General features: G+C 35.8%; 1 protein-coding gene across 9 annotated transcripts; it reads right to left on the bottom strand.

Annotated features, from left to right (window-relative positions):
• Positions 1-438: 438 nt before the first annotated feature.
• Positions 439-21,290, bottom strand: LOC109854485 (serine/threonine-protein phosphatase 1 regulatory subunit 10). 9 transcript variants are annotated; one of them, XM_020427623.1, is made up of 10 exons: positions 21,098-21,289; positions 20,536-20,705; positions 18,670-18,732; positions 14,878-15,062; positions 12,643-14,510; positions 5,576-5,802; positions 4,950-5,085; positions 4,350-4,661; positions 3,818-3,977; positions 439-2,915 (listed from the first exon to the last, which is right to left on the bottom strand). In XM_020427623.1, exons 3-10 carry the CDS (start codon positions 18,670-18,672, stop codon positions 2,087-2,089), a joined length of 3,720 nt encoding a protein of 1,239 aa, XP_020283212.1. In that variant the 5' UTR covers positions 18,673-18,732; positions 20,536-20,705; positions 21,098-21,289; the 3' UTR covers positions 439-2,086. The 9 variants fall into 9 exon arrangements, with proteins under 9 accessions (XP_020283212.1, XP_020283256.1, XP_020283220.1 ...); XM_020427667.1 differs by lacking the exon at positions 14,878-15,062 and having other exon boundaries at positions 21,098-21,290; XM_020427631.1 differs by lacking the exons at positions 20,536-20,705; positions 21,098-21,289 and adding an exon at positions 19,086-19,504.
• Between the last annotated feature and the right edge of the window lie 33 nt (positions 21,291-21,323).

The raw sequence follows: 21,323 nt of genomic DNA, 5'->3' as shown, positions 1-21,323 counted from the left end.
TTCATGCGCGAGAAAAATCAATTAAAACAATTTTTAAAAATAGTTATGTGACTGATGTATTTTTATATCAAGTGTTCATATAACAATCAGCAATGTTATATATACAAACGTAACGACTAATCACATACAAAAAAATATATATCCTTATTTATATTACACGGTAAAAACGTTGTATTATAATATATATATATATACTACTACTACTAACGACAACTTAAACATTAATAATCGTAAGAATTGTTACATGATTCTATACAAAGTGTTTTTGCTTTTTTTTGAATAACAATTCAGATCAATTGCGTTCTGTTTTGTTTTGCTCATACTTATGTTTTAAAATACAAGTGTTATTTTTAATAATTATTAACATCTCTTGGTCTTTATATATATATACATACATATATATATATATACATATATATATATATATACATATATATATGTATATATATAATAACCGACATATTCTGTTAAAACTAGCAGTTTTCAGTCTCTCATTAGAATAAGGTATGACTTATGTATGTATGTAATAAGCGAATTCCGGTTTCTACAGAGAAGAAACTCCGTGTGTACTTGTTGTTAGAACTTATTGCCTTAATTATTAGAAAGTACAAGCTTCATATTGTTACGCGAAGTTTTTTCGGAGATTTTATCTTATCTCTCTTTATAATTAATTTTTTATAATTAGAACTTCGAACAAGAAGCAATAATTGCGCGTTCTACAATTCAATTCCAGTTCTTCGTCAATTTTTGAAAAAATGTGTCTTGGTCTTAACCAAATACCTCGCAACTCTATCCCATCCTCTCGATGTTACATCTCTATCGAGTTCTCCCGTTAAGAAGAGTTTCTAAACTTACGGCTTTGGAAAACAAAGTTCCTGTCTGCTACCCCGAATCTCTTTAACGAAGTATATATCTGCACCGTGTGCAACTTCGCGATACTTAGATGTTTCAATGGATTTCGAACCCCACCGACATTGTTTCACAAGGGTAGCGTGTCAGTAATATACCCTAAAGACACAATACACGTAGAGAATTACAAATCTCGGCAGTGTGACCGCATATGCAAACGCAAAAGGAAGACGCTAAGAGACGATACTGCGCAACATAATTTTTGAAAGAAAAAAAAATAGGGAACTGAAATTGATGATTTTAAGTATCATCTCTTTTTCTCTGAAATTGATTATGGAAAATATTCTGCTGTCCAGCAGCTGTATTCGACATGATTATATTCGCGATTGTACATTTGTATTTTTCATCCAATAATATCGAATATCGTGCAAAGTGTGTGTGTGTGTGTGACTGAATATCCGATTAGTTTATTGAAGTGACAATATTTACAAAATTTTCTTTTATAAGCGCGTAACGATGAATTAAACAACAGAATTCGAAAATCAATATAACCATGCAGTGAATTTTGTGAAAAAAAAAAAAAAAAACACTTCACGTTGAAAGTTGTTTTTTCTTATGCATTCGCATGTTCAAATGCGCGCTCGCTTTTCTAAAACGAGTTGTTTAAATGTCTAATCCTAGTCTGGTGTTGCATGACTCCAGAGCAAACATAATATATGCGTAGCTCATAGGCCTCATCGGTTAGAAAAGCGAGTTGTTCGGTCAAATCCATAAGTATTCCAGAGAAAATCAACCGTGTACATAAAAAAAAAAGACGTTGGTACGTCTGATTTCAGTTTCTTTCCAGTTTTTTTCTTTCCACTATTCGACTTTCCATCTTGATTCGGAGTCTTCGCCTTCAAAGATTGGAATCCAATTGGTCGTTACAAGTCATTGGTTATTAAAATGACTTGAGTGCTCATACCAGTCTAACTTCAATCGAAGGGATTCTGTATCAATCAGAATCCCGGCTCGAGACTTGCAGTTTCAGGTGGATTTTGACCTATCAGACAACAGCACACGGACAACACTTGATGGTATCACCCATTCAAGTCCCGTGTTCAGCGTTGTTTGAACTGCAATATTCCCATGAGAACTGGTATTTTTAACGTGAAAATGCCGTTGTCTGAAATGTTTTCCGAAAAATCGGGAAACATCGGAATTTCATCTAAAAACTTAAGATTTTCTTCTCTGTCCTTCAAAATGGTGGACAATTGACACCAGGATGAAGATATTGGCACTTGTCACCTACTCGGCAGTAACCATTTTTTGAGAATTGTCTACACACCGGAGGTTGCTTTCCGCTACCCCGCCAAACACCACCACCACCCCTCCATACACCTCTGGCGGCTCCGCGATACCCCCAGCCTGGACCACCTCTTCCTCGGTTGAGCATAGGCGCGCCTCTCGGTCCCGGAAAGTTCGGGCCAGGACCGAACATCGGTCCAGGCGGGCCCTGAAAATTGTTCGGATTCATGTTGTTGTATGCCATCTCATCTGGACACATCATCCCTGGATAGCCTTCTTGTTGTTGATTGTACATAGGTGGCGGACCTATCATTCCCGACGGAACCATTGGCGCACCTTCCATTCCTTGATTTGGATATCCACCTGACATGCTCATTTGATTTATGTTAACATCTGGTACGAGAACTTTGCCGTCGCCCGTCCTCCATCCGCCGCCAGTGGCCGCTGGGATTGTCGATCCTGCCATCTCTTGATTCATAGGAGAAATGTGTGTGGGAGCCATCATTTGATGTGGCATTTGAGACATCGGGCCCATCGTCGATTGAGGACCCATGGGCGTCATCATCGCTTGCTGACTATGCGGGAATGTCGTTTGATAATGGAACGTTGTCACAGTGGAAGGTTGCGGTGGCAATTGTGGTTTAGGTTCAGGCCATGGTACCGAAGTGAAGTCCTTTTCACTCTCTTTATTGCCCGTAAGATCGTCCAGCGGTATTATCTGGGGTTCGGTCAACACGTGGTGTCGCTCTTCGTCAGGTTCTGCCGCAGAGTCTGGAATCCTGTGATTTAAAAATGATAAGTATTATTTCTAATAAGTAGATATTTCTATTTCAAGAATGTTTAATAATTCCTCTTTTATAAGTTTTTTGTTTCAATTTTCTTCTTTGATGGTTCTGAGTTTTTTACTGTGTGGTTCTGGAGGGTATCTAATTCTTACTCTTTAAGAGATACTATGTATATATATATATATATATATATATATATATATATATGTACGTTTTAGATTTCACGTGTTATCTCATTCGAAGTAACAGACATGTAACATAATATGTAAGTTTACACACATAGATAGATATTACGCCTACGTAAGAATAAGGAGAAAGTGATTGAGTAAGTGAGAAAGAGAGAGAGAAAGAGATAGAGATAGATAGATAGATAGAGAGAGAGAGAGAGAGAGAGAGAAAGCATAAAGAGACGGACAGCAAGAGAGAGAGAGAGAGAGAGAGAGAGAGAGAGAGACAGAGAGTATGTGTGCGCGCGCATACACACAAGTACATAGCCATTACTCATATAGTCCGATCTTATATTTGATAAATCATCTTAAGTTTACGTATAGTTCACGTAACATGTATTATAGATTTTCAGTACTGACAGAGAATTTTGAAACACGCATTTGTAATAAACGCAGTTTGATCAATATTAGCAAAGAGATCGCGTTGGTAGTATGGACCTCACAGCCATTAAAAAACCAGATCCATCGAGAAGTTATTGAAAGTGCTGTTTTGCATGTATATCATAATATATATTGTGTAAAATATATATTTTATATAAAATACAAAAATTATCTCAACATATTATAAAGGTATTGATAAATTTATTTATTACGTTCCTAAATACATGTATTGTTATGTTATTGTTATAACAGCGACAAATTAATTGTACATGTATACCGCATACGTACATGCTTCGGTTAAAGTAAAGAGCTTGAAGAATTCCTTTTTCGCGAGCATATTGAATATCTTTCTCTTTGCTATTTTTTCCTGGCTCCACCAACGGAGGAGGTAAATCGATGGGAATCAGAGGTTTCCATCTAGTTCTCTCTTCCATCAGATCTTCGTTATCTAAAGAAAAGAAAGCAAAAAGTGTCATTCTTTCGTTCAAATTAGATTTTGCACATTTATAATAGGTATATAATAGGTATATAATTGATTTTATAATAGATATATAATCGATCCGAGATCTCGAAAACGGAGAAAGAACAGACCAATCAGATTCGTGTGACTTTTGGTCAGTCGACCAAAGCGATCGATCATTTTTCTCTCGATCCGAGATGTCCGATGATTTCTAGCAATGTCGCAGACACACGTGGTTTGTTCTTTTTGTACTACCATCTGTACATTTAACTTTATGACGTTGTCGCGGTGCAGCAAAAAAAAAAAAAAAGAACAAACCTCAACAAGGCCCAATTGTATACTGTAAGTATATATACATACGTAATTTTCTGGCCATCTGGAATGCTTCTCTTTCATTTTGTTTCTCTATCTGTTTCATATCGGTGAATGTCTTCGTTACATTGACCCTTTCCGTTTCGTCCAGTTCGAAGTAACGTATCGATTCCAGATCCGTCTTCCACTTCAACACTTTTTTCGGTCCTTTACGTTTCTGAAGTAATAACACGCTTCTAAGCCCGTCCACGTATCGTATTTCAGGGTAGGAACTGTCCTTCTTCGACGAGTCCGAGGACGCATCTTCCGGAGATTCGGAATCTTTCGTTACGTCTTCTATGTCCTCCTCGGGTGTTGGCGCTGTGAGGAAAACAAACGAATTATATACGCGCCGAAAAAACAAAAAGGATGACAAACGCAGAAAACTTTACGATAAAAAAGGAGCATCGTTTTTTAAACAATCTATAATATATTGCATAATCAATATGTTATATAAATAAAGTGAGTATATCTACACAAGTAAATAGTTAATATATGTACTTATTTCTTATATTTTTATAGTTACAATTGTTTATGCAATTTTATAAAAAGAAAGCGAATTTTTGAACTTTTATTTTGTTTTTACTTAGTAAATTAATGTGTACTTACTGTTACTTCCAGTATCGTCGTCGTCTTTACTATATTTATCATCCTCAAGGTCTTTATCTGTCTTCGCATCCTCATCGTTATTGTCTTTTTCTTTTTGATCTTTATCCTCCTCTATTTCGAGCGTATCTTGATAGAACTGTAAGCATCGAGTTTTGCAATTATGATATTGATTCGCTCCATTTATTTTCAAACGAATATATTTATAAATAAAGAAAAGAATGTAGTAAATACAAGCTTCGCTGAGACTTAATTAAAATTTAATTGCAAAAAATAAATGGCAATATTTTACGAAAAATTAATATTAATAATTCTATTAGTATAAAAAAAAAACAAGAAATATTTTTCATATTATTTTTTATTGTTTAAATATTATTTAAATTATTTAAATATTTTTGTTAATGTTTTTCAACTATCGAATTCGAAAAGTTTTTGGAAGTGATTTTTAACGCAATTGAAGCGAAACACATCATAAACATTACGTGTGCAGAATACAATAGTAGATGCGTGTACAGAATATCTCAACAACAAACAACAGATCGAATTTAAATGATGGATTTTAATTCTATATCTTTTTTTTTTTTTCAGAAACAGCACACACAGGCACGCACAGGAATCAATATGTTTACCTTGAGATTGGGTTTGATAGCGAGCGGCAATTTTTCCTCCGCGTGCGAAGGCGAACCGGAGGGTGGTGTGCCCTCGCGATTATCGGCATTAGCGACCTCCTGCTTCTTGCTCTCGGAGGCACCGTCCTTGGTGATTGAAGTTTTGCGCTTCCGTTTCCTCGGCTCCTGGCGCTTGGTGGACGCGGTGAGGGCATCCATAAACATGTCGCTTTCTTGCAGCACCATCGCTAAAATCAACGACGCATTCGAATTATTATATAACAAAATTTATTATAAAAAAGACTCGTACGTAGGTGCTTTAATACATAAAGAGTGGAAGAGTATCTATAAATGTAACAATATACACAAGTTGATATACGCTGTACTATATATAGACTTTGGGTTACATGTCTCTGAAATCAAATGCAACAAACTATTAGAAGCGTCTCGGCCGTATTCATGTACCCAATCTGATCGAGAATGAGACAAAGAATTTCTGAGAAGATTTAAAAAGAGAATATTAAAGCCAGGAGCATCCTGTAGTCCGAGAAAAACGATGACTCTGAAAAAGGCGGCACATCTCATCATCATTTACACGCGTTTGCAAGAATGCAGAATTTTCCAAAGGGCGACGAAATAAACTCAGCGCGCGTCCAACTTGCTCCCACAGACAGCGGGGGTCTTGTTTCACGGGATCTTTCTCCAAACAGATGTAAATACATATGTATATATATACATATATATATATATATATGTAACTCAGTTTTACATCATGGATCTCCCATAGGAAAGCAATTATCTGACGATGTAAACTTAAAGTTAATTTCTATCATGTTTACGCAAAAAAAAACGTGAAGTCTTAAAAATGTCTTGAAGTTATTCCGTAAAAATTTTCCGTATCGGTTTTTTGCCATCTCCTAAAACAATAATCGTGTGAAACACAAAAACCAAGAAACAATTTCAGTTTTATTCGACGTGTTAATACGAAGCGATATTGTTTTTTCTCTTATAAAACACGTGGTTTAGTAAAAGAGATGCGAGGAGAAAGAATAACAAAAATGTAATGTAGAAGGAATGTTAAAAGATAGCAACGATATTTACAGCGATATTTACAGCGAATATACGTATCTGTCTATTAGCAAAAGACGGACGCGATGGCTCGAATCTTTGAATTATCTTTTAATTAAAAATTAATTCTCTTTACATAAACGCGTGGTCGCTCACTTATTTAGAAAATTAAACACACACTATGTATGTGTTTCTGCAGAGTTGACAGAAATTTTGTATCGTCATAAAAAATGTCTTATTCAACTCTACACATATATATATATTGATCCCAGACAGCATAGAATGTCCAAAATACATCAGTGAAACGTCCGAAAGACGTTTTTGTTACACAGATAGGACGTCTTCTGGATGTCCCATAGACGTATTTCGGACATGAGTACCGTCTTTAAAGATGCTCTTTATACACATGTGTGCTTACAATTAAGAACAGGGAATCCAAGACAATTGTTGGATATTTATTGTTGTATTACAGATATATCGTAATTCAGAATTTACCATATACGTATACGAAATTGCAAGAAAATATTTTGATATTGTTACGTGGTTTCTTTTCTTTTTTTTTTTTTTTGAAAAAGTTAAATATTTGAAATCATATTTTATTATTTCATTGCCATTATGTATATTTCAGGTGTCGTTTCAAATAACTCTGTTTATGGAGAAAAAGGGATTCTCATATTTATTCTATAAATTACACACAAAAATATATTACACAGAGTTTCTTTTTTACACACAAAAGAGTAAATCGTACGTTTACTGTGAGGAAAGAGATGTGTCATTATCTCAATGTTGGATAAAATGTGTGTGTGTGTGTATGTGTGTGTGTGATATTTGGATTGAATACACACCTCCAGACAAAAAATAGTAGAAATTTATTTCGAAACATGCGACGTGTCAAGATGCGGGCTCGGAGCGCAGATATGTGTTTACAAAATGACTACAAAATATTTGCGTTATATTGTTGTCATTTTGTCACACTTTGATGAAAAGCATGTCTGTTCTTGACGTCGTTGTTTTGAAATAAATAGATACCATTTTTCTGTCTGGATGTCAAACTATTTCTTGAATTATTGAATTATTGCAAGACAAAATATACAAGTGCTGTCACTCAATTATGCTGTCACACATTACTAGAGAAATCTCTAACTTTGTAAGTTCATGTAATAGATAAATATACGAGCGTAAAGAAGTTACATACATGTTTTTTGACAGCACTAAAAAAATTTATATACACGTACAATAAAACAGCATGAATGCCAAAAATTGAGGAAGAATGTACTGGGTGAGTTACATGTGTTTTATTTCTCCGGAAATAATATCTAGAGGCAAGATACTGGGACGTATGTTGTATATATTCGTATTGTTGTTTTAACAGCAATTTCAGTTTTTATTGTAAATCTAAAGCAGTTTTGTCAGTTTCTACGATGTGACATCGGGTCTATCATTATCTCTAGATTATTCTTTGTATATACATAAGAACTATATATCGGTAACAAATGTAAAAACCTTTAAACGTATACGTATATGTACGATACATCTTCTGCAAGATAAAAAAAAAAAAAAAGAAAAAAAAAAAGAAAAAAAAACAGAAAAAACGTAAATCATTGAAATCTTTGATTCAAAAATTTTGATGAGTAAGTTCTTTCAACGTATACGTAATATACGTATACGTTTGCACACGTGAATAAAAACGTATAAACTAAACAAATATACACGAATGAATGGATGAATAAGTTACCGCACATCACGTTCCCGTTTTATTTTTACGTGTTCAAATCAATGAGATAAAATTTAAATATTGAAAATTAAATGCTCTGTTACATGTTCCATCAAATATTTTTGTATCTTATTCATTCATTTTGTACTGTACATTAACAACATTTATATTTCTTACAGACATAATTCCGAAAACTAATATACAACTTAGTTAACAAGAACAAAAGTCAATATCAAAGTAAAATTTAACTAAATTCAAAATTTACATTTACGTCTCATTAACACAGTCCGATGTTCTTTTACATTACGTATGTAAGAGAAATATATCGTAAACATCTTATGTACAATTTTTTTTTTTTTTTGCGAAATTCACACACGCACGAGAAGTAAGTATAAGTAAATGATCGCGAAATTATGCACGTGCGTCCGAAAGCCGGAAGTTGTCACATAGGTGCTCGAAATCTCCCCCACCATCACTGTTCTCTCATGTAACGGGTGGAGATTTCGAGCCATGCAGTCTGGCATCTCCAAAACGTGTCTCCATAATCCGGGCGTATTTTAACATAATTTGAGTTCATCGCGCGAAGACAAACGTTTGAGCGCGAGTCGATGTGCGTCGAACCGATAATAGGTGCAAAAGTACACGCCGCGCGTTTACCCTAGCGGCGCATTGGCAAGAAGCCATGTGCGTCGGCGTAAAACGGTCGCGAAAACATCGTCCGGAACGTGTGTCTCATCATCGTGAAGCGATTTTTGTTTAAAATTTTTCGCGTTAAAATTTCTCGCATCAACTTCCGGCACGATGAAAATGTAGAGAATATGATGAAAGCAAGTCAATTTTTGGATGAAAGTGCCATAGCAAAAATGCCATCGATCTTTAGTAACTCGCAACCGTGCGTGCGTGAGTGCGTGCGTGTTGTGACGTTTTGTTTCGAATAAATCTTTTTTTTCTTTCTTGGTAACGCGAAAACGCTCTTTTTATTATATAATCTGCAAAAATGCGCGCGCAAAGAAATACGTACCACAAAATTTGTTGCGCATAATAAAATACCGGATTTACACATTGTGTGCGCTTGTTGCATAATACACGCAAGCAAGAATCGCTAGGCAATTCTTTAAAAATATAATCTCGACTTTTATTTATTTATTTTTTTTTTTTTCAATGCGAGGTTTAAGAGCGCAATGTGGCTTTTTTTTACAACGTTATTTTTTTGTGAGTCACTTTCTATTTTTGTAACTTTGATTTTTAAATTATATTGATGTATTGGCACGACGTAGACTGTCCATTGTGTGCCGATGCATCAGATGCAAAAGGCTCTGCCTGGGTAGTCCTTTGTAAAAGAGGTTTTCCTGCGTGAAGACGTCCCAGTACGCAGTGTTTCAGAATTCGTGCATTCGAAATGTTATTCGTCTCTGAGCATTTGTTGAACAAACACTTCGTTTGTTGCATGCCGTTGTTTTTTTTTTTTTTTTTTTTTTACTACTCGCTCTCGTTCGCTCTCTCTCTCTCACACACGCACACGTGCATGTGCGCGCGCACGCGACATGCACACACAGACGTTTTCTCACTACCTCTGTGCTTTTCCCTTGTTCTTCTTCTCTATTGAAGGAATCTCGTGCGACGAGCAAATCTCAAATCTTCAATTTCTTTATTTTCTTTAATAAAAAAAAATAATAATAATTAAAAAATAAAAAAAAAAAATTATTTGCGCCACCTCGAAACTCGGTGGTGCGTTTAAACGTGTCCTAGGACAATGATAAAAATTGTACAAACAAAAAAATATATATCTTTCTCATTGAAGTGTGACAATTTGCTTATGTGATTTTTTTTTTGTAACATTATTAAACTACTCGACAAGTTACGATTGAGTTATTCTATCTACGCGTTAAATATAGGTCTTTATATGACTCAATACAAAAAGACTTTATATGATTCGGTCTTGATTGTGATTTCGTGCTTCTCATTTAACAGGTTAAATTACACGTTCTACGATTACTCTATATAGATCTTTTTTCTTTTTTTTTTTTTTTAATAAATTTTTATTTTTGTGTGTTCTTCTTTTTCCATCCATTTTCCATTGATCGTCAGTCACCGGATCAGGTGTGCTTCATTTTTTGGATATGCGGAAAGACCTCGCAAACAAATGCACTATACTTTCCGGTACGTCGCGGAAGTTACTCCAGTTTGTAATCTCATCTTCATCTTTTGGCGATGTAAATGCCTTTACACATTGTCGAGGTGGTCTGTGTACTTTTCTTGTAAAGGCGTTTACACCGCCCGCTTGAATAAAAGGGGAGGGGGATTGTCACAAAACTTGAAAATACGATCAACTTGACGGTTTTGTGGCAGTCCCAAAGCAAACTTTTTTTTGCTTCTAATTGTTTATCTCTCGACTTTTGTCACAGACAACTGAGAAAAGTCTGTTATAAGTGAACAGTCCCCCTCCCCCCAACTGTATATTACATTACACCGAGAAAGGATGCAAATCTCTTATGGGTTTGTGTTGCGGCTTGCACTCGAGAAACAGTGCGTTTTTTTTTTTTTTTCAAAGCAATTGGTTGTCCGTTGCACTCAATAAAAAGAGAAATATACGGAAACTTAGAAAATCCAGAAGTTATTTGTTTACCAGAATTCTGATAAATTTATTTGAATGTTTAAGTAAGATATACATGTACAACAAAAGGAAGAAGTTGAATAATCAAGGAGCAGACCTTACCTAAAGCAGAGATCACTATACTCCTGTGTGTTGTCTTCATATGGTTGTGTTTCTTACTTCTCACTTATATCGAAGATAAAGCACACGCTATCGATAAATCGCAGGGCACTACTAAAGTGCGCAACTCTTACTTTATATATATATATATATATATACATATATATATATATACTCTATATATCGAGCACTATTGTTATATAGCGATCAATGTTAAATTAAGTGATTCTTTTATGTTGTTCTTTGATGTTTTTCTGATTTTTTTTGCTTGCGCGTAAAAAAACTCGATTACATAGTGTAAAAGTCAGTGTAGATCACTTTACCTGCTATCGAAGATCTTAATATAACGAAAAAGTTTCGGAGTGGAGTTTCTCTTGCAGATCGGCCTTCTAATAACAAATACTACGTGTTTCTCTCTAGATGTCATGTGTTCCGTATGGGCCATTAATAAATTCTTTGTAAAAGTTGACCTTAATATATCTTGGTACAAGAGTAATAATAAAATTTCTTTAAGGTAATATAAAATAATAAGACGTGATTGCGCCAGTACTGTGATATAAAACGTGTTGCCTGGAAGAAATGATAAAGAGAGTTAAATGAAAGTACATGAATATACACAAATGGCCGACGAAAGATTTGCGACATTCGGAAAATGTGACGATGTGCGGAGGATGCAAGTCCTCAAATTGATGCTTCCACCTGCGAACTCAATATTATAGAGTTAGTAATAGGTCATATATAGTACAGCATATATAGTAAAATGTAAGAAAAAGCTCAAGCAGTCATTGTTCACTTAATTTTGTGAAGATATAAACAAGTAAAATCTTATTCTAAATTTCTCTATACACGACTTATAAAAAACAATAATATAGAAAAAACAATATGTTGTATACAACAATATATATGCGTGTGTATTAATACTATATATTAATTTGTTAAAATAACTTTTTAAAGAAATAAAAAATATAAAAAATAATACATACAAAACAAGAAAAATAATAATTTATGTTTAAATATAACATCTTTTCTATCCGTGCTTAGTAAAAAAAAATATTTAATGTATCTAAATAAAAAAATATGTAATTGATAAAACTATATACTACAGACATAATTTTTTATTATACTTTTTCTGGTATGTTGCAAGAAAATATATGAAATAACAATACAATTCATTACTTCTTAATTACGATTTATATTAAGTAATAAATTATGTTTCTTTTATTACTGTCTGGTCTATAAAATTATTTATAAATAATTACTTGCTTTTGTTTGTATAAAAGAAATAAAAGCGTGAACGTTTAACGTATTTTCTTAAACAGTTTGTATAAACGGTGGTGTTCACGCACCTTTTTAACATGTTTTATAAGTTATTGCAAGTGATTTTGAACAAATGAACTTATGCATATATTTATATATGTTTTTCTATATTTTATACACGCAGGCTTTTGAACATTTGACTGCTTAAGAATATTAGCAACAGGTTTACATATAGATTAGAAGATAGAAATAAGAATATCAGTATTAAAAATATATCATAATAGCACGTAAAAGAAATAATGTTTATAGGTTGTAATAGGACACATGTATACATACGTTTTGGTTTTGGCGGTATCAGCTTTATTCCTCCTTTCTTCTCATCGTTTGATTGCGTGGTTGGTTGGTCCAGTGACAGTTTCATGCGTTTCTCGAGCAGTGGAGCCGCTTCTCTGATTGGCGATGACCTCTTTAAAGGAAATTTCGGTGGTAGAACTTTCTTATCAACGACGAGATTCGGTTTTTTCGATCTAGGCGGTGGTGGCTTTATTTCTTCCTCCAAACCCGTGGATCTAAACTTCGAATTAAACGTCTTCACAGTTTTCGGCCGCGGTGCTGAGTCTTGACTGTTTTTCCTCTCGATGGAAATTGATATGTTCTTCTTCTCGCTAACTTTAGTTACAGCTGTGTCCTTCTTCGAGTCCGTCTTTTCCGTCCTTTCTTTATTGTCCCTCGAACTGTCCCGGGACTCAGTCGAGGTTTTTCTTCCGCTAATTTCCTTTTCGTCTTCTGCCCGTTTCTTCGGTATCTTTCCTAATTTAGAACTCAACGCCTGACCCTGCACTTTCTCCAGAGTTGCCTTGTCCTTTTCTGCTTGATCTTTCTTTTGCTTTTCCTTCTCCTTTTCCCGTTCCTTGTCCCGGTCTGTTTTGCTCCTACTCGAGCTATTATTATTACTGTGTTTACTAGATGAGCTTGAGTGATGTTTGTCCTTGGAAGACCTATCTTTACTAGAACTGGAACTTTTGGAACTACCGGATCGATGGCTGCTGGATTTATGAGAGCTGCTGCGATGTAAACCAGAACTGTGTTTCGAAGAACTCTTGGACGATGAACTATGATGATGACTACTACTTTTCTTGTCGGAACTAGATTTTTTGTCATCTTTTTTATGAAAGTCTCTACTTTCCTTGTCACTAGACTTACCGAGATCACCACTCACAGTGTCCTTCGAATCTTTATTGTCTTTAATATCTTCTTGAGTTTCTCTCAAAGCATCTACAGTGTCCTTCACTTCACTGAGAACGTGTTTCGAGTCATCTAATTGCTCAAAATCAACCGCGTCGTCTCGAGCACTATTTGCACTGCCACTCTGTTCCGTTTCTTTCACTTCGTCTTCTTGCTTGGCCTCTTCCTTCACAAAGAGCGTAGTGTCCGCGAGTTTTTCACTTTTAACTTTCGTGCTTACATCAGATATATTTACAACGCTATTTATATTAGCAGAGTCCGTCTCCACTTTGGTGAGGACCTGTTTACCGTCGCGAATGGTGATCTTGTAAACTGACGTCGCGGAAGACACCGACGGCGCGGAAGACGATACAACAACAAAAGATTGTTTTTTACATGGTTGTTGCGTCGTATTTGCTGGCTGCTGCACTTGCTGACTCTTCCCAACAACGTGTACCACTTGCGGTAGCCTTTCATGCTGTTGATGCAGTTTCTCTTGCTCTTGCTGAATTATTTGATTTGTTGAAGCGTTCACGGGTTGTTCCACGAGCTTGAAACTGTCCACGTGAACAGTTGCATTCTTGGCAACGTCTACGACTTGTTGAACGTTTACCGAAAAATGCTGTTGTTTTTGTTGTTCTTGCTGAGACGAAGGTACTACCACGGCTTGCACAGTGGTAGTTGGATGCACTGGAACTGTCATAATTTGAGCTGGCACTGAATTCGGCGCTGCTTCACCTTTTACAATCTTCAGCCATTGCTCCACAAGCCGAGTGGCTAACGTCCGTACTTCCTGGTGACTACCTTCCTTCGACAAACCCTTGATCAACTTTGGACAATTATTGCTCTTCAACCGTTCGATATCAACGGGACAAAGAAGCAAAAGCTCCAAAAGTTCTTTTATCAGAGCCCAGTTTTTGGCAAGAATGCCATCTGTGAGCCACGTGTGGATGAGATTCCATCCACCGGCGCTCATAAATCTGCAAAAAAATAGGGATTATAAAATATAAAATAATGCAACTTGCTTTATTTCCTTCTCTTTTTTTTTTCATTATAATTTTGTGTGGAAAAACCAGAAAAGCGAATTTTGAACTTTTTTTTCCTTCTCTTGAAAACTTTCAAGGTCAGTGAATTTGTAAGTAATATTTTAAGTGTAAGGTTCGTATCAGTAAAAATGGCACATTGAAAAGTACCATCTAATGGTTCTGAGCCTCTCATAATTTTATCTTGCATGTTTTACTTTTTGTTTCACACAAGTGTGTATGAATTACATAATTCACTTGTGTGTCTCAACATGCGACAGACACATTGCTATTAAATTTGTGTGAATTAAAGTTCATTACTTACTGACTAAGCAAGTCTGTATTGGTAGTTTTCAGAATTTGGATGTAAATGCATTTTGAAACTAGTTTCTTCGAAAACTTCGTCATTAGATTGGCTAACCGATTAACTTCTTCTCTACTTTTAATGCCTCCCGCCGGACTCAATAAAACACTGAGGCATTTTAGTAATGAAAGAGGATCAATGCGTGGCTAAAAATTTAAGAAAAAATAGTATTAGTAATACAATTTATTATATGCAAAATGTTCACTTATCTCATTATCTGTATAAACTATCTAACTTGAACCGATTTCGCTCTCTTAAAAAAGCAGCATCGCGTTGTTTCTAGTTGCGCGTTAATCGACTCTAGCCTTAGTCAGTTCCATTTTCGATTAAGTGAATCACCCGATTAAGCGTCAACCGTCAGTCTGATTAGTCAGCGCTTAGCTGATCAGTCGACCAATACGATTCAACGAAAGAATCGACCGATTAAGTTAATCGAAGATGACGAAACTGGGGTCCTTATAGCCAATTAATAGACTTCCTGTCAATAAACCCTCTCTGTGCTAGCGCTACTGTCTATTTCTAAGCAGTCGGTTAAATTCTATATTTCTTTAGGCAATATTTATTGCATTTTTATGTTAATATAAAATTATACAAATGCCAAGTAAACACACATTTTCTGTCAGTTTTAATGACTTTCTGAGAGAAAGAGAGATTTATAATTTTACTTGTAAATCTTATAATTTATTAAAATAAAAAAAATAAATAAACTATAAAGTAAAACCAATAAATAAAATTTAAAAAACAGTAACATTATTTAACATTCAATATTCGGATATTCTGAATATTAAAATATTAAATTTCGCTTGAACTTGACGTTTCAACTTGAACATCTGATTGAAGTAATGATTGCGCAATTGTCTGATTCTACGAACTGACGATACAGCGTAAAACTCCTCGTCAAATCTCATTTAATCGAAAAGTTATTAAAATATCTAATTCTGTTTAAAATTTCAAACTGTAATTATGTATATATCATGATATTACTATGCTTCTACAGCAGCAATTTTATCTCCTGAAGAGTAACAGTGCACATTTTACTATCCACCACTGATAACAAGCTTGGAGCGTTATCCCCGAGTTTTGAAAAAATCGCACGCGATAATTCTTAAACATTACTAGAATACGAAACAAAATATGAAATATTTTACGCGATATCTTTCAGAAATGAGGGTTGGCTGCACTGAAACAAAGCATCAGAACAGAGGAAAAAATAGCAGATTGGAATGGTAATAAAAAAAAAAAAAAAAGATAATAAATTAGAACAATTCCTCAATCAGAGTAATTTTGGTTTTTGCCGGGTTTTTCACTTGGCACAAAATTTTATCATGAAAAGAAACGGAAACATTTTTCACCTACAAAAACTTTACATTAAACAGCGCAAATTTGTGATCACAGATATCAAGATTTGTGGAGTTTGTAGAAAAGTTGAGAAATATTTTATAACAAAAAATGTAATAAAAATTACAACTATATGTTAGAAATTTTTTCCTATAAACTTATTGCGAGCCTGTTAATGTTCAAGAGATTTAACGTATAATTTATACAAATAACTAAAATTTATTTGCAGAAAAAAACCATTTATTACTTTTAACTAAATTACTCTGATTAGGGACTACTTCTCTATTATAATTTTTTTCCGTTACCATTCCATTATTTCTTTCTTTGTTGGGATACACCCTTGTGAGAACAAGGTATCCTAGGCTATCTAATCATAGTTCTGATACCCTCCCCCCCAAGAGGACTGACCTAACAAGTACAATATCAAGCGGCAAAAGGGGATTGGCTCGCAACTGACCAATTAATCTTTGTACTGATAGATTGATTTTAATATAAGATTAGTTGTATTTATATGTAACGACATATTGTAGAATAAAGTCAAATGTGTGTTATTTGAAACAAGGTAAAAAATGACAAACGAGCAAAGTATGTCATGACGTAGATATTCTAGTAAATATGCTTCGGTAATTTTCCTCGTTTCAAGAAACACACTCGACTCCTTCTGGCCTTGTACCGACAACGCCTTAATTGGTCTTCACACCGAGAACGCGTATACTACGTCGTCATGTGCTTATTTTCAGTGTGAAAGCTGGTTAAAGATTGCGGTCTACGTAGCGTTACGAAAGATTCGAAGCATCATTTTTATCTTCACTTTACGTCCATCAAAGAACGAGAAATGATCTTTGAAGCTTTGTTGCAGCGCTTACTTTGATCGCAATTTCAGGACCGTCTCACAACTTCCGGTTGACTTAATCAGCCGATTAAATTTTCACCTTGAAATTTGATTTTTTTCAATTAAAATTTTTTTGTTCTTAATTTCTTAGCAGCTTGCACTTGGGGATTTGTAAATTGAATCGGCCTTGATCACGTTAATCGGAATTGACGACCGGGTCTCATTAGAGATATATGTCTCTTGATTCGTTTGACTGCGAAAATCGCGAAAAGACACGAGAATAACACAAGAGCTTTTCTATTGTTTCCTCTACACACGCTATTAACGAACACCAGCTGAGCTCCCAAAACGGCAACGCCCTATCAAAGAGGCTGTTCTAAAATTCACTGAAACTGTATAACGTACGCAACGCGAACTATAGAATTTTAATACTGGCAGTGAATTTTGGAACACAGTCAAAGAGACAACGGGCGAGATTGTCGTCGCGGGGATTTATTCTGCACACTCATGCCAACGATGGTCGATTTGATACGTGACGAAGCGCAGCTGCTGTTCTGAGATATCAAAATAACCGCGCGACGACGACACACATCGAACCGACGATAGTTAATACACGCGCACGCACGCACACACACGCACATATACGAGTGTACAGAATGGGAGGAGTCCAGTTGGATCCGACATGTACCGAATATTATATGGAATACTATTCTTCGCTGCAATAATCTGCAAATCCTCTCAAACTTTCAGACTACGGCTTGATAAAAAAACTGAGTAAGGTTTCGAAGAGAGGTACGCTAGTAAATATACAAGAGATTATCTCCTCACACCTTGACAACAAGCTTGGTGGGAGAATCCATGTCCTGCCCTGTCCTCATGACTCAAGCATGCGTCAGGGGGCGTTACACGAAACAAACTCAGGTAGCCAATCAATATTTTGCTTTCGGTAGCAAAATGACTGCGCGATAAAAAGTAGCACTACAATTTGATATCATTCCTACAGCGAAAAATATCAAGTGGACTGCAAAAATTTTACTTTCTAATAAAAAATTATTATCTACTAACTTTATTACTTTTAATTTGTTATTTGTAATAAACAAGTACTACTGTTATATATCTATTAATTTTAAACAAGTAAAACCAAATTTTCTATTCCTTTTTGTTTGAAAAAAAAAAAATTTCATACAAGCGCTACTTTTTCATGCGCGAGAATTTTTTTCAATTTTTTTTTACATATATGTATACGGTACAATTTTACTTATCGATCGTTTCATTAGACAGTTCGATCACAAAAGTCTGCGGATTGTGTTAATTCCCGTTAACACGATAACATTGTGAACGAACAGAAGAAACTAAAGATATTTTCTGCAAATTGCACGAGTTTCGTAACAATAAAAATAGAACCAGGCCAGGAGGCGAAGGGTTATTGATCCCGCGAGGTACCGCATGATTTAGATGGCGCTACGCTTAATTGCGTATATATATATACACACACACACGCGCGCGCGCGCGCGCACACATATACATATATGTAAGAGATTGCTCGGCAAAATTAGGATATTTATGTAAAGCGTTTTACTCACCATTTTGTTGATATTCTACGAAGTCTCAGGGTAATTTTAAGACCGAATATAAATTCATCGTGTCTGCAACGAAACATAAAATAGTCCAATGAATAAAACGGATGACTTGCTTATTTCGACGGACACGCCTTTACGCCATATTGGAGGAAGAGGATTCTTCACAAAATCGCACGAGTCTAATAAAAGATTATGACGGCAACCTCGGACCGTTCTTTTTTTTTTCTCTTTCTGTTTCTCAAACGTTCGGTTTCGGTTTCACGATGACGATGATCTGACGTCAGACTCGCATGAGTCGCAAAGCACGATATCGTCTACAAAATACTGAATTATATCACGCTCTGTTAGAAGGGACCTCCTGTTATCTCAACGTACGGATCTCTCCTCCATTGACGGCAATTTTATCAAATATTCCGTACCCTAATCTGTCCCTACGTCAACTACGGAGTTTAATTCTTATTTGCTTTTTAAAAAGGAACGTGCTCAATGAAGAAAATCGTTATCGCAAAGGCCCTCAATGTGGAAAATTCAGAACATTTAAATAGTCCCTCACACGTTCGGTCTTGTCTTGCCCGTACTGTCCGAGTGCTCGAGGCGCAGCGGATACGGCGCAAACCCCACTCCACTCGGCGATCGTCGCAACACCGACCAATCCGAACAGCGAACGCTTACCCCCCTTCGCGCGCGACAATAACGGATCGGTTCGTGCCATAACGATAGAACCTCTCGTGCCCCTCCTGCTTGCGATGAGAGTAGGTAGGCTTTGCAACAACTACAAAAAAAAAACACCTCGATCTTAACATCTGTCGCGCGCGCCACCTGCTGTGCGTGACGTACTTCCGTGCTTATGTAACCACGTCGGAGGCGCCGACAGCGCCATCCTGTCCCGGTAGAATTTAAGTCGCGTTGTAAGTATATATGCAAGAGCACGTCGTTCTCTACTTGCTCCGAAATTCGGACAAATATGTGATGACGCTTTCGAGCGTTCGTAGCTCAAAACGAGCTTCTTCCGCTGATTAAGGAAGACGATAATGTGCGTTACATTGTCACAAAGACCCGTGTGCGGGTGGCAAAAGAGATGCTTAAAAATCGAGAGAAAAAAAAATTGCATTAATTAAACTTCACACTCTTCATCCTTGAAATTTTATTGTCCCATATTAGAGAGATACGTGCGCACGCGCGCGAACCGACACTTCGTTCCGACAGCACTTATTGGGAGAAAACCTCCATTACTTAGCATACCGTTCGCAATTGATACAAAAAGCACTGGACGAAATCGATCCGCGAACATTTCACACTAAAAAATCTCGGACGTGTTATTTTTGCTACGGATTACGTCACTTGATCTCTCAGCAGGAATTCACTCGGGGAAGAATGGCTACGAGCGATGATCCGCTACAACACCAACCATATTGGAAATTCACTCGAAACAAAAATTGGGCGACATGTTTTTTTTTTTTTTTGTTTTCTAAGCTTTCTATTAGCGTGAAAAAATCCGACATTACCGCAATATCTGCATATCGATTATCAATTGACTCTAGCATCTGCCGACGTGCGATAATAAAAAGCCATCGATTATTTTTTGAGACTATTTTCTATGGGAATTGGGGATTATTCTCCGTCTTAGTCTCTGTTCTCCTAATCTTTTTTGTAGGATATTCACACGCATATGTGATTAAAATTGATCAAAAATCTCTCGTTACCGAAAATACATATCACGATTCATAAAAAATAGATAAATTTTCTAACATATTCGAAGTGTCGAAAAGCCACGCTTTGTTTGTTCCTGCTCTTGCTTTGCGTTGAGAACCTCTATCGTGAGTAGTACAGAGAGAATTTTCTGCGAATATAAAATGAGATGTCGATTACCCTCTCAATCCTTTCCTCGTGTGTTTCTTGTCCAATATTTTGTTCTAGCGTCTGTAGGACTTATATGTGAACTGGATTGTCTCTGCTTGTGCGGGCTGTTGCAGAGTGAGCAAAGAGAGAATAAGACCATGAGGCACTTCCTGTATACGGTTCAGGAACCACGGAGACATCTAGCAATCAGAATTGTTATTTAGTGTCTGATCAAGAAAAATCTTTAGGATTACGATGGGAATATTTGTGCAATCAGCATGATCAAACATATAACTATGGGGTTACAGTCTTAAAAAAAAGTTATTAAAATAAAATGTTTATTATTTGACAGAATATATTGCTGGTCAAATTCAACAACATTCGTCTACAGTCCGAGTTCGACACAACTTTTAGGGAATCTGGTTACTTGCGCTATATACAAGCGAAGTTATCCAAGCAAAAAGCGGAAACAACTTTGAAATTAACAAAATATCCAACATATTCTATAATAGATAACGTGATAACACGTCTGATTCCTCATTGCGAAACAATTATATCACGTGGTGAAACAAATATTTCTGTAGTTAAATACCTTTATGTATAGCAGCCTTTACTATAATTAGTTTGATGTAAAAATGGCTCAAAAGACTGAGTTAAGTTAGTTTAATGCTATAATAAAGCGGTCTATGCGCCTTGAATTGTGTATCGCAAGTGGATGAATTTGCTTTTCGCTAACTTGCTTTCTTCGATTTTTGGTTAATGGACACAATCTTGTTTTGTTTCTGCGCACGGAGGAGAAGCTTCGTGGTAGATGATAT

Source organism: Pseudomyrmex gracilis, unplaced genomic scaffold (assembly GCF_002006095.1).
Source record: "Pseudomyrmex gracilis isolate BER0280 unplaced genomic scaffold, ASM200609v1 scaffold_2, whole genome shotgun sequence".
In the NCBI taxonomy this organism is placed as follows: Eukaryota; Metazoa; Arthropoda; class Insecta; order Hymenoptera; family Formicidae; genus Pseudomyrmex; species Pseudomyrmex gracilis.
The sequence above is the reverse complement of the archived record's forward strand: the minus strand, read 5'-3'. Positions and strand labels throughout refer to the sequence as shown.

What these genes read in the sequence shown, in the direction of transcription:
- LOC109854485 (XM_020427623.1), bottom strand. An exon ending in AATACAGACTTGCTTAGTCA is followed by an intron (nt 14,511 to 14,877) that starts GTAAGTAATGAA and finishes ATTTTTTTGCAG; the next exon opens with ATTTATGAGCGCCGGTGGAT. An exon ending in CCAGATGGCCAGAAAATTAC is followed by an intron (nt 3,978 to 4,349) that starts GTATGTATATAT and finishes TCTTTTCTTTAG; the next exon opens with ATAACGAAGATCTGATGGAA.